At 32.2% G+C, this 13,900-nt stretch overlaps 1 protein-coding gene across 1 annotated transcript; it reads right to left on the bottom strand.

Moving 5' to 3' along the window:
* Positions 1–3,794: 3,794 nt before the first annotated feature.
* COI1 (RNI-like superfamily protein) lies at positions 3,795–7,967 on the bottom strand. The gene is made up of 4 exons (XM_011037705.1): positions 7,141–7,967; positions 6,515–7,060; positions 5,215–5,695; positions 3,795–4,919 (listed from the first exon to the last, which is right to left on the bottom strand). The coding sequence occupies exons 2-4, from the start codon at positions 7,027–7,029 to the stop codon at positions 4,086–4,088; spliced, it is 1,830 nt and encodes a 609-aa protein (XP_011036007.1). The 5' UTR covers positions 7,030–7,060; positions 7,141–7,967; the 3' UTR covers positions 3,795–4,085.
* Positions 7,968–13,900: the final 5,933 nt, after the last annotated feature.

Here is a 13,900-nt window from a genome sequence, read left to right as displayed (position 1 = left end):
TGATTTGTTTTTGCTCTCTTCTAAAATCGATCTTCTTCGTGATCGACAAAGTTTTTCCAACAGTTGCTCCTTGAATGTCAACACTTGTCACTTCGTCTTCTTCAGTTAATTTTTCGCCTTTATTTTTCCTGCAATATTAACCGCACAATGATCTCTTTGATTCTGAGCAGTCCCTTTCTCCTAACTATTGCCTCTCTCTGCATAGTCTTCGGCCTTGCCTTGGACCAGAGTCCACAGTGCTCGAGTCCAATAATGATCTTTCGGTGTTTCTGGAATTGAACTTTCTAGTTAAAATACCAGCACATGGCTTCTCATTATTTTGCCAGATAGCATACACGGTTCCATCATTAAATCTTCCAAAACAACACATTCTAAAGGGCCAAGACAGAACATAAAGGCAAAGGTATTGTGACGGGGCTTACGAAAAATCTCACGAGTAGGGTCTTTTAAGTAACTGTTTGAATTGTGGTAATGGTTATGGTATAAAGTAGTTATTTAGAAATATATTAAAATAATATTTTTTTATTTTTAAAAAATTATTTTTAAAATCAGTATATTAAAATAATTTTAAAAAATTAAAAAAATTAACAAAAAAAATTAAATTCTTTTAAAAACATGAATTGGACCGTATTTCAAATAGTCCCCTAGATGGATTGGGAGATTGAGAAGGCTATATCTGGATAGCACCAACACTTGTCAAACAAGTCATTTGTTTAGTTTAAAGAACTTTTCAATGCTGAAGTTAACATTGTAATGGAAGAGAAGATTTTTAAAAATTGTATTGTGTGTGTGTTTATGCGAAGACGTCAGGAAAAGGATGATTAAATGTTGAAGGAGAGGAGAAGTGGGCTTAGAAGTTTGAATTTTTCACCTTATGGTTCATAGACATTAATATAGGCATGAGTCACACTGATTTGAATGGAAACATGGGCGAGAGAGGAGAAAACACTACAATACCTATTTCAGAGACCGTCGTTTGGAATAATAATTCTTACTAGTTTGTAATCTATTGTTGAGTATAAATGATGATGTCATCAGGATCAATCGCCTGAACATACATCATAACACTATTTTATAAACTCAGTTGCAACATAAGAACATGTGAGATGCTCGATATCAATTATATGGAGAGCAGGTGGAATAGTTTAGGTATTATTCAGAATGAATGATAGGCGTCAACGTGTGTTTGTTAATTTAGGCTTGAGCTTTCCCAAAAAATCGTGGATAATTTTATATATAGCGTTCTTATCTTCTTTTTCTTCCTTTTTTTTTTTAATAAATAAAGGTATTTCGAGTTAACTTAGTTACACTCTGATTAATTAATTTTATGAAAACATGAAATTAATAATTATTCAAGTCTCTAATAATTCTAAAATTTATAATATTCTAACTAATAACTTCTAAAAAATAAATTATAAATAATTAAACTACACCTGATACTTAATATATAGCATGTTATCTTATTGAGCTTTGTGAATGCTCTCAGTACTGTCTAATACCATCTAAAAACGAATCGTTAACTTAATGGGTTAACTAGGGTTTTCAGAGAACTGGTCGTCCTTTTTATATCCAGTATAAAAATTAGCCACTTCATATTTACAAGGCCAGAAAAAAGGTGATTTGTTCTTGGATCCTGGATGCTCGGAAAAGCTTGTTGACCTGTTAGGATTATGAACTTGTATCTATCATGGACATTGGTTTGTATTCAGTGAGAAGGACCAGCTGATCTGGAGTATAAATCTCGAGCCCCTCATATTGAAAATGAGACAAGGATTCACTGATTACCCTAAAACCATGGTGGATAAATAGACAGATGATCTTACCACATCCTATAATCTTATTTGTCGTAGAAGGATCCAAATCCTAATGGAGGAGCTTTTGTTAATCTGAAATTATTCGTTTCGGCCCACCATGTCTCATATTTTCGCCCAAAAGGAACATTGCCAAATTGGCCTAGCAATACCCCCCCACCAAAAAAAAAAAAACAAAAACACCCTCCAACTATAAGCCTTGGTTCTAGTTACTACAACATTGGCCTAGCAATACCCCCCCCCCAAAAAAAAAAAAACAAAAACACCCTCCAACTATAAGCCTTGGTTCTAGTTACTACAACCTTTTAAGTTTGAATTAACTCCATAGTAATTGGGAAAGTGGACCGCTTGCATAGGAACACATAATTATGATACAGCAAGTTCCTAGAAAGTCAGATCTATTCTAACGTTAATATTCTTTTTAGTAATATACCTGGGTATCATATCACTAATGATAGTTTATTTGTCATTATCGCTAAACATAAATAGTTAAAAGATAAGTGCTAGTTTACAGAATTTATTTCTCGTGGTGTTGTAAAATACAAATTAGAAAAAAAAACACAGTAACACAAACTAATAATGCATACCCATTACGCACTTAAGACGGTTGGGTTAGATTTTGATCCTCAAAATCTTATGATTGTGTGTTTAGATCCTAAATCAATCAAAAATAAACTCGCCTTTTATTGCCATTTTGCCCTTATAGCTCTAAAATATGAAAGATGTCACATGTTGCGTTAGTGAATCTATATGAAGCTCATGAATGCTTGTATAATTTCTTTGTTCATCTTTTCATAGACATTAAAAAGAATGATTAGTCTAAAAAAAAATAGATAAGCCCAATTGGCAAAACAACAAGAACCAAATTCTTTGATCAAAATAGAAAGATTTAAAAATCTTTTTTAACAAAAGAAAGCAAAAGGAGTGGACAACTCGAAATCTGCAATTAGAGAATAGCAGATTGAGAGAAAAAATAATCTTATTCCTATAGTGAGAATAAAGATCATTGTCAAATCATTGATGGAGAAAATTACCACAAACAATATCCATACTAGTTATTGGAGGATGGCCAATTGAACATGAAAGGATCGATAAAATTACAAGGAGAACTATATAACCAATCTAGCTAGCAATTTACGTGAATATTAGTGATAATAATTTTATATTTAAAATGAATTTCTCAAATAAGATGAAATGGATCATTTGTCCACTTATTGATCACTTGGATAAAAACCACAGTAGACAAAGCAAGATGGGCAGCTATTATAACTTGATTCAATATTTTTAAGGGTATTTTGTGTATTTATTGATTTTATACGATCAACGAATTTATATAGGTTGATATCCTTAAAGAAAGAAAGAAGGTTGGAAAGGTTATCGATAAAATAAAAAATTTTAAAAAAAAGGTTGGAATTTCACGACAAATAAAAAAAACTAGATAAAGCCAAGGAAGAAAATAATTATAAAGAGTTAATTGACGAGAGAGCACTTGTATGACTTGTTGTTAACTGTGTTATTTTCTCAAAAAATTTATTAATCTGCGTTAGAAGCCCTAAAATTTGTTGAAGGTGTGACCAGTTGTTTCCCGGAGACGTATCTGGCTCCGCTCCCTGCCACTCGCTATAGATTCCGACTCTTACGACAAGAGAAGACAACTGTTCGTTTCGGATTTATTTGAGTTCATTCTGTCACTCAGGCGCCTAGCTTCCGTACTTGCCAGCGTATCATTGCTGTCTGAGACACCCCATCTCAAGCCACAAATCTTTGAAGCTGCCGCAACGTGCTATTTGTGGAGTACACATCCCAAAGCACTAGCAAACCAAGTTGCCCGTGCAAGGTCACTAACGAACAGCAAATGCCCACTCATTCTTCTTTTACACAACACACCTGACAAACCTGTGTGGGTGTGGTGATTCTTTTATAGGGATTATCTCTAGTAGAGCATTTCTCATAGCACGCCAAGCAGAAATTTGAAACGAATAATACAAGTGAAAATCTCCGTGTATTTGTCAATAGAAAACATCCCAAAATTCTACCCGGTAACAGCAATATTTCCAACATTGAAGCAGGTGAAATACAAAGTCACCAAACGGTTAAACCTTAAGCTAATTGCCCCAGGCGGCAGAAAAAAGACGAGTGGAAGTGCTAAATTACAGATGGGAAAGCAACTTATTACAGGACAAGGGTCCAGATAAAATAGAAATTTAAAATTAAACTCAAACACTCTTTCAACTATGAACAGCACGTGGCACTAAAATGACGAGGACATCGACTTCATATACAGCTCTGCGCAGCAACTACCCTCGCTGGATCCAGTGGGATCACAGTATCTGGAAAGTCTGTTCTTGGTCCAGCAAGGGAGTAATATGCAAGTATGTGGGCTGGATTCTCAGACACAATATTTTCTCCAGCGTTGTTAACCGTCGCGACCCTTCTAGAAGGAATCAATTCAATGTTCCAAAATGGGCGAACCATTGTTAAAAGATCACGATGACCATTAGAGGTTTCTCTATAACCATGCACCCACAAGTACCTCAGAGAAGTCAGTTGCAAAGCAGCTCTAGCCAGTGCACGTTCGGTGAAGCAACAGGCCCTCATTTCAAGTTTTTGCAGACTAGGACAGCCCCTAGAAAATGCCAAAAGCCCCTCATCAGATTCCCCAACGCTACCCAGAATCATCCATCTCACATGTTTGCTGTACTGTCCAATATATCCAAGACCTACATCAGTCAAACCCCCTGATCGGAGATACAGACCGAACCTTTGGAGCTTTTCACAGCCCCTCAATAGAGCTCGGACTCCATTGTCAAGTGGCAGATCTGTAATCCTTTCTTCTTGCTCAAGTAAGACCAGGCGAAAATCATTGAGGTTCTTTGAGTATGCACCCATATGTTCCAGAGCTTCATTGCTAATATCAGAAACATAAACAGCTATGTACTCAAGTTCTAGGCAGCCCTGAGCTAAGGCGATTAGTCCTCTTTGTGATACCCGGCCATCTACATCCTCCATTTCCTGCTCATCAGCACCACGCTCTATTCTAAGCCTCTTTAGTCGCTTACAACTCTGGGCAAGAGCTTCCAGCCCTCTATCTCCAATAACATTTCTTGTCTGCCAATTTAAAAAGCAAGGTTAAATGTATAAACTTAAAATACATGCACAAATCCCAAATAAAGTTCAGCAAGCAAAAGAGTATAAGAATCCCCTTTTTTCAGTAATAAATCTGGTATATTCTCATCATTCAAAATAACTTGAAATCTCTTTCTTGCACAATAAACACAGGATTCCTTCAAACCAAAGAGAAGTTCAAAATCATGCTAGAAGCACAAAGGGAAAATTCTGGCATTAGATGTTCTTCAGGGAAAAAAAAAAATCCCACATTAAAAATGTCAAAAAGAAAATATACCTCGAGAACTTCTAGGTTGGGGCACCTTTGGACTAAAACACAATGATCTTCTGTGCCAAGCAACACATAGAGGAGATCCAACTTTTTGAGCCGGGATGCAAAAGGGAACACTATTGACATAACATTCTTCTCCATATAACTGAGACCCAAACGGCATAATTTTGGGGGGAATTCGACAGCAGAGTAATTCCCTGGTTGATCTGGCGCATTGAAGGAACCTCCACAAAATTCTTCTATAGCAGATGCAGCACGAAAGAAACCAACAAGTTCCAAGATTTCACAGTCGCTAATCTTCACAGATACTAATGAACGACAGTTTCTGGCAAGAAGCTCAAGATCTTCCAGTCTGACTTTGGTAAGATCCGTCATGTAAAAATTTAGAGTCTCGAGAACTGTATTGTTTGTAGCGAGCTCATGGAGCCAGTCACCATCTTTCTCATATGCTATTGCACTCTCTTCCAAAAATAATGTTCTCAATTGCCTGAAGAAACACATGATAACAATAAATTAAATGCATCATAATTGATATGTTAAGATCCCCGAACCCAAATGGAATGGAAAAGGGAGGGGGGGTGGGTTGGAATTATGATTAATAATGCCTCAAGTAACAAGAATACAAGCAGAGTATGTCCTGGAGGACTTAAAGCATTAGTATCGCTAGAACAGGATCCAGACCATGTTGGAAACATTAAAAGATCCTCCAGCTCTTATTCCATTGCTCTGGTATTTTATTTTCCTTTATCACAAACTGTAGGCAATAGCCAAGGCCAACCCCATAGTATTACAACTTATACAAATCAGAAAGTCCATTATAAACAATTGACTTGTTGATTCTAATTTATTGACAATCCTGAGAAAACAAAGCCATGCAAGTTGAAATAAGGGCATGAGGATATTGAATCTGGAACAAACTCACTCTGGCCAATGTTATATGGATTGCAGTTATCAAGTATACATTCAACATGTTCAAAAACAAAATTACCCAGATAGTCATGTTTACAAAAGCATGATGAATTTCGTTATATAAACCTTCAATTCTCCACATCACGCAAATAACCAATTCATATAAGCATTTTATAAATTTCCTTAAAATAACTCATTCATGGTTTGTTAAACAGAGCATAGCTGCTCAATGTTCCAACCAAACCAAAGGGCAAAAAAACCACAACTCTTGAAAAACAGTCACAGCTTGTTCATTAACAGTAACATTAAATATAATTGCAGTATTAGGCGCACATAAAATCTTAATACCATCAATAATTAATGAACCCGATACTGAAAAGGCCCATAATAGAATTACCTGCAAGAGCGACCGATGTGCCGAAGGCCATCAGTGGAAAACCCAGAGCACTTGTCAAGCTTCAAAACCTGCAAAACTTTCCCTCTAGAACTAGCAAGCAACTCTAGATCCGAATCTTTAACAATCATCCTCCTGAAATGAAGCGATTTCAAGCAATTAAAACTCTCCGCTATTTCATTGACCCATGGAGTCACAAACCCTCCCCAATCGTCCGGTATCAGATTAAAAAACATAGCTGCCCGTGGCTTCCCTTTCATCTTTAATGATTCGAGGTGCTTGAAACGACGTTGTAATCGATCTGGACTTGTACTGTAACATAAAGCTATTGTCACGTGCTTTCGTGTTAGCGCATCTAGCTCGTACCATCTCCGGCAAACTAACGAAACAGCGTCGCGGTCCCGCGGGTCGTGTATGTATGGCATCACGCATTCTAGTACTACGTCGGACATCCCTCCTCCAACCCCGCCTCCGCTACAATTCATGTTATTCATTTTTCTGTTCTGAATTTCTTCCATTGAAATTAAAAAAAAAATAGAAGAAGAAGAAGCAACCCCGCCTCCGCTAAAAATCCTGTTATTCATTTTTTTGTTCTGAATTTCTTCCATTGAAATTAAAAAAAAAATAGAAGAAGAAGAAGAAAAGAACGCCAAAAAGATAGGAGACTTGATTTGTTAAAGTGAATTCGTAATTTACAGATTTTAAGCTTATACTATATAAAATAAACTGAGTAATCAAAAATGGTAATAAAAAACAAATCTGAAGTTACTATAGAGTACCTCAGATTTGAGAATTTTCTATTAAAACTCATTGAATAACACTTTTACTATCCGATCTAAAACCCAAAAAAAATCATTCAAATCCTGCAATTTTTTTTGAAATCAAGAAAGAAGAACTAAGCATGACTGAAACCTCACATAAAAATCAAAACCGTTGAGCTCACTTAACTTTTTAAAAAAAAAATAAAGATGGAGACATGGAAGATAAAGTTACTAAATCGATCGGTGGTGACATTAGCGGGATGCAGAGCAGAGTAGCTGGTGATTTAAGCGATTTTGGGACGAGAATCGAGCCAATCGGATCATGACAGTTGCATCAGATCGATAGAGCACCGAGACTGTTGGTAAGTGAGTGAGGTGGAGTTGGAGGTATCAACAGCAAAGAAAAGGGGTATGAAAGCTAAAAAGGAGAAAAAGAGATCGAGGAGAGAATAGACGGTGGTGATCGACGGAGAGAGGAAATCGGACGGCGACAGTGAGACGGTTTTTCAATGGAAAAACTGAAATCTGTGGGTTTATGGATCAGATACAGCCAATTAAGGGGCTCTGTGCTTCTATTTCTCTATTGGTATTGATTATTAGGATTGTACGCCTCTCGAAAAAACAAACAAAAGGAGAAAGGGTGCGCATGTATGCGTGTAATGGGGTGAAAGAGATGGGTGGAAAAGATAAAAGAGGAGAAGACAAAACAAATACTGGTGCGGTGGTGGTGTTGTAAGCAATCAGAGAGTATTTTATGTATTTATCTACTCATTCATGACTCCATTGAGAAACGAGAGAAAGCATGGCGGAAGTGAAAGCATGGTGATTATTATTTATTTTACTCCAATGAGAAACTGTGGAAAGAGCAATGCGAGGACATAGTGGTAGCAATTATTATTTCTTTTTTTATAGATTATTAAAATTACCCCGTGTACCTTGAACGTTGCATCCTCGCTTCACACGAGATTAACCATGCATACCCTTGTAAATGCAAATCATGTTCAATTAGAATCCTTAAATTGATAGTCGGATGGTGATCCAAGGGTTAATTTAATTCCATCTTCAGTAGTAACTTTTTTATCTTGGATTTTTCTTTGAAGTAAATTCTTTTAATTAATTATATAGATAATTTTAACCTGTTGAATAACAATATAGCATAATTTCAAGTCTTGCTCATTTGAGTTTGATTGATTTTGAGCTACATAAACTATCCACAGCCATTAACCATAAGATTATTTTGTATGGTCAAGAAAAGGCTACCAAATGGAAGTAATATCCAAAAACCATCATATACCATGACTTTCTACTCTTGGTCTTGAGAGTTAAATAACGTAGTCGTAATTATTTTTTAAATATTTTTTATTTATAAATATATTAAAATTATTTTTTTATTTTTAAAAATTATTTTTGGCATCAGCATATCAAAATAATTAGAAAATATTAAAAAAAATATTAATTTAAAATAAATAATAAAATATAATTTTTTTAAAGGTGTTTTTAAAACATAAAAAATAGGATCTTAATAGTTGTTTGTTTACACGGCTGCGATTGTTTTAAAAGCAAAGCGCAACAGTTAAATGTCTAATAACAAAAAAACCATGATTTATTGTTTATATAGGGCCGACAAAAAATGAGTTAAAATCGCAAATTTGCGGAAAGCAGCTCTCTATTACTTTCCACAAACCTGCAAATCGCATTGTGGAGAGTAAACTCCATTATTCACGTGAATAGTGGAGTCACTCTCTACTGTTTTTGTTGCTCTTCTGAACCAACCAAGTCCGATCCAAAGCTAAATGTATTGAACTGGGTCCGACCCGATTAAAATAAATAATTTTTATATTTTAAATTGTGTTTTATTCAAAAAAAATTAGAAGGAGATTGCTTGATGACGTAACATTAGTAGAATTTGATCACAGTTTCAATTTTGTTATTGCCGGGTCCGATTCAGTTTAAAAATTTTAGTTTTTATTTTTATTTGTGTTTTATTCAAAAAAAATTAGAAGGATATCATTTAATGACGTAGCATTTACAGAATTTGATCGCAATCTCAGTTTTGTTCTTACTAGGTCGACCCAATTAAAAAATTAGTTTTTATTTTTATTTTTAATTGTGTTTTTTATTAAAATTAAAAGAAGATTGTTTGATGATATAACATTTGTAGAATTTGATCATAATTCAAATTTTATTCTTGATGATATTTGTATCTAACATTGTCACACGCTCAATAAACTATGAAAAATATAATTCTTGTTTGATAGATTTTATCTAACATTGTTACACGCTCAATAAACTATGAAAAATATAGTTCTTGTTTGATAGATTCCGTATGTGATAAAATTATACATAGTTTAATTGAATAATAAAAAAATATTTAATATTAATATTATTTATTTTATAATGTAATAATAATAGTTAAATCTACAATATATATATATATATATATATATATAACTTCAATTTAAAAAGTATTTTTTAATGAAATATGTTAAATTATTTTTTATTCAATCTCAATTTCAAATATAGTTTTAACCAAATATATATTTTTTCAAATCAAATTTAACTAAAAGTACTTTTTATAAAATATTTTTTTTCAAATTACAACAACTACCGCAATATCAAATACACTCTTAATTATAAAACAATTACTCAGCAAGAAAAGTGTCTTGTCTTTCTACTGGAACAATGATCCATGAAAATTTCAATAATTGATATCATAAGATTACTCTCGTGGCTTTTTGGAATTAAACTCCATTAATTTGTGTTTTCGATTTAGTGTTCAGTTGATGGATATACACGCAGACATTACAATGAAGTCAAGCAACCATATACTATCAAACTTCAGCAAATATTATTCTATGTCAACAATGATCAACACAAAAGCATTGGCATGAAAGAAACAAAGAACAAGAAGGAAAGGAAAGCAGCATGACAATAATTGAGAATAATTAGAATCATTAAGAATTATTAGTGACTTTAAAAAAATTACATGATAACTAGTACTATACATGTATATGTATATAATGAAATTAGTACGCGTACATGGGTTTCCGAATACGTGAATTATCGAATAATAAAGTGACTAATTATAATAAAGAAAAATAAACTAGGAGCACAATTATTCATAACATGTACCTCAATTTCTTTCCACTCCCCAAGCTGGTCAGGAGAGAGCGGGTTGCAACCAGTATACGGGGGTGGAGAAAGGATAATTACTCGTGGCTGAGAGTTAGTTTTCGTTGTGATGTTGTGGTTGTTGATTCACTTGGAAGTGCAATTTAACAACCCTTCCAATAAACAAGAAACAAAGAGGAATGTGAAGGAGATAAAGTAAAAGTAAAAAATAAAAAAAGTGTTTTGAGAGAGGGAGAGAGAAGATTTTTTTGTTTTAATTTGAGAGAAAGGTGACAAAGTGAAAGTAAAAAATAAAAAAAGTGTTGAGAGAGAGAGAAGTTTTTTTGTTTTAATTTGAGAGAAAGGTGAGTTAACAGAGGAGTATTTATAATTTAATTAAACTTGTAAAATTAGTAATAAAATCATGATTTTGTATGATCTTAATCGAGTTTATTGATTCTGCAGGAAATGAGTCTAATCTGGCTGGTTCTTGAGTTCCTAGTTTGATTTTTGTACATTAAATATATGGTGACCTGTAAAATAATATGATTTTACAAGTTAATTTGATTTCTTTGCATTATTAGGTTTTTGTAGGGTTTTTTGTTTAAAGGGAATTGTTATTCTATTTTATATTGTTCTAGTTAATATTAGTAGGGTTTTATAATTTTTTATATATAAATAATTGTAATAGCATTTTAACAAGTGAGATTTAAATTGATACAAATTAAATATTTCAAGTCTCAATATTATTATAACAGTCTTAGTCATTAAGGATTTTAATTTATAATCTCATCTATATTTTGTTGATATTGAAGCTTGATAGTTTATGATGGATTGATAAATAATTGTCATTATAAAAGATCAAAAAACATGATATTCATGATATGATGGTTTGCATATAGAAAGATGTTTTTGATAGATAATAATTTTTCACTAAGTTTGAATTTAAAAAAGTTACTTCGACGTTGAGAAACTGTTGCAAGAGCTTATGGGGAAAATAAATATTATCCTTGATTGTTTTTATTTCTTCTTGTTTGAACTAAGAATTTTATTTATTTTTATTTTTACATTTTTTTATTCTATATTGTCAGGTTTTTCTAGTTTTTATACCTGGAAGGAGTGATTTTTTTTTATTATTTAGTATTTGTAGGTTTTTTGGTTTTTTCTATATTAAGAGTTGTACTAGCACTTTAACATGTAAAACTTGAATGAGTAAAAATTAAATATTTTAGATATTTCTTTATAATTACAGTGTTTTTTATCGTTAAAAATCTTAATTTATAATAAACTTTTTTATTACCCGCTCTCATCTACATCATATTACTATATAATCAATATTTAGTTTTGGGATGTGATGTCATCCTAATTTAGTAGGTCAATTCCTGTCGTTGTATGCTGGATTTTCTTTTATATATATCTATATATATTTGCTTTGAAAATCATCTTCATTTCGTATATTCTTGTATCTGTAAAGAATATGGCAATGATCTGTATGCCATTTGTTTCAATGGTATTAATTTTGACTTTGTATTTATTATTTGTAGTTTTTTATTTTTTGTAAATCTCGTATAAAAACTGTGTTGGACAAGCAGTGATTTAATCACGAAATATCTTCAACGTATGATGAATGACACTATAATAATAAATTTAATATTTTATTTGAATGGGATCTCTAATATGAGATGTGATATGTAAACATTGTCTAATCATAAAATGTAAAGTGAATTCCACCCAAGGACTTTGCCTAGCGGTGGTAAGAGTCTCGTTCTTTCTGCTGTCATGGGTTCGAGTTCTGGAATTGCACGTTTATCAGCCCCGCGTTGCCTTACCTGCCTGCTGGGTTTGCAGGGTATTCCGTGGGCCGTGGGGATTAATCGTGGTGCGCGCACGCTGATCCGGACACCCTACGTAAATAAAAAATAAAAAAAAAATAAAAAATGTAAAGTGAACCCCAAGTAGAAACTACGAGGGGAGTGCAAAATGTTACCATCACCAGACGTATTTATGTTTAAGGAAATTTACACATCCACCCACCACACCCAAACATTACGATTATAACATAAATTAAAGCGTGGTAAAAATATTATTCTTTCACAGCCATAAACACCATGAATTGTAATAATAATCCACAGTGATTTGTATTTGTTTTTTGTATTTTGGGTTTTTTTCTTTGGTTATTATTATTTATTTTTATTTAGTTCTCATGTTATATTTTCATTAGAATTTGATAATTTATTTTAATTTATTTTTTATATAATTATTATAATATAAAAAAAACATGATATCGAGTTGGTACTTAATTTTACATGAACTTGTTTGGACTCTTTATTTTTCTAAAAATTAATAGTTAAGGGATTAGAATCAAAGAATAGGAAAAACATTATGGCTTACAGGGGATCAATGAATTAGCCAAGCATGAAAAGAAGGTAAGGAGAGTGAGTAGATAGAAAAAGAGAAAGAAGACTGAAAATGAGAAAAAAATTGATAGTTAATAGACCACAATTAAAGAATAAAAAAACAATAAGGCTTGTAATAAATGGATTGTTAAAGCCATATTGAACCTTTCACGACGATATACACTGTCTTGTATGTAAAAAGATACTTTAAAGACACCAACAACATATAAAAAGAAACAAATCAAAGCTCAAACAACTTTTAAAGGCGAATCTCCTTGTGCCTTGACAAATGCTACACATACATTAGGCACTTTTTCATTTTTCTTTTAATTTAGTCTATTATTTTTTAAAATCTCTTTAATTTAGTCTTGTAGTTTTAATTGATATTTTTTAAAAAAAAATTATACCCTTCAATATAAAGCTAGTTAATTTTTTGAAACTCATAATTTGTTTTTTTTTGTTTTGCTTTTTTATATGATTATTACGGTGTCAAACAAATATCATGATATTGAATTAATAATCAATTCTATGATTATCTAAATCTTTTAAAATTTAACTAAATAAAAAAATAATTTTGAAAAGTAAACAAGTTATTAAATTTTGTGATGCCAGTGACATGGTTTGCAGGTTGGTGGGTTAGCTGGGGTTGTCCTAGATCATAAGCTTGACAAAGTAATGTGTTTTTTTTAATTGAACTTAATTTTGTGATTATTTATTTTTTATTATATAGTTAGAAAAAAACATTTTTTTTTTTAAACCATGTTATTAAACTTTATAGAGTCTATTTACTTGTTCATGGATTTGATAGGTTTAATTTTTATTTTACTTCAAATTATTATTTTTAGATATTATCATTTTATATTAGGTTGATAAGAAATTGAGTTTTATATTATATTTTATTTTATTTTCTAAGAGGTAATTGCAATCTCAAAAGAAATTTGGTTATTGGGTTGATGCTTGATTATATTATTGTCTATTTTTGTTATCATATAGTTGAGTAAAAAATTTTTTAATAAATAAATAAATAATGAGTTATTGAATTAATAGAGTCTATAATGTAGTTTGTAAGTTTGACATGATGACAAAAGTTATCCAATTCAGTGGTTTGATTATTTTACCTA

The sequence above is a fragment of the Populus euphratica genome, unplaced genomic scaffold, assembly GCF_000495115.2.
Source record: "Populus euphratica unplaced genomic scaffold, PopEup_1.0 scaffold36.1, whole genome shotgun sequence".
Taxonomy (NCBI): Eukaryota; Viridiplantae; Streptophyta; class Magnoliopsida; order Malpighiales; family Salicaceae; genus Populus; species Populus euphratica.
This window is presented reverse-complemented; position numbering and strand designations above follow the sequence as displayed.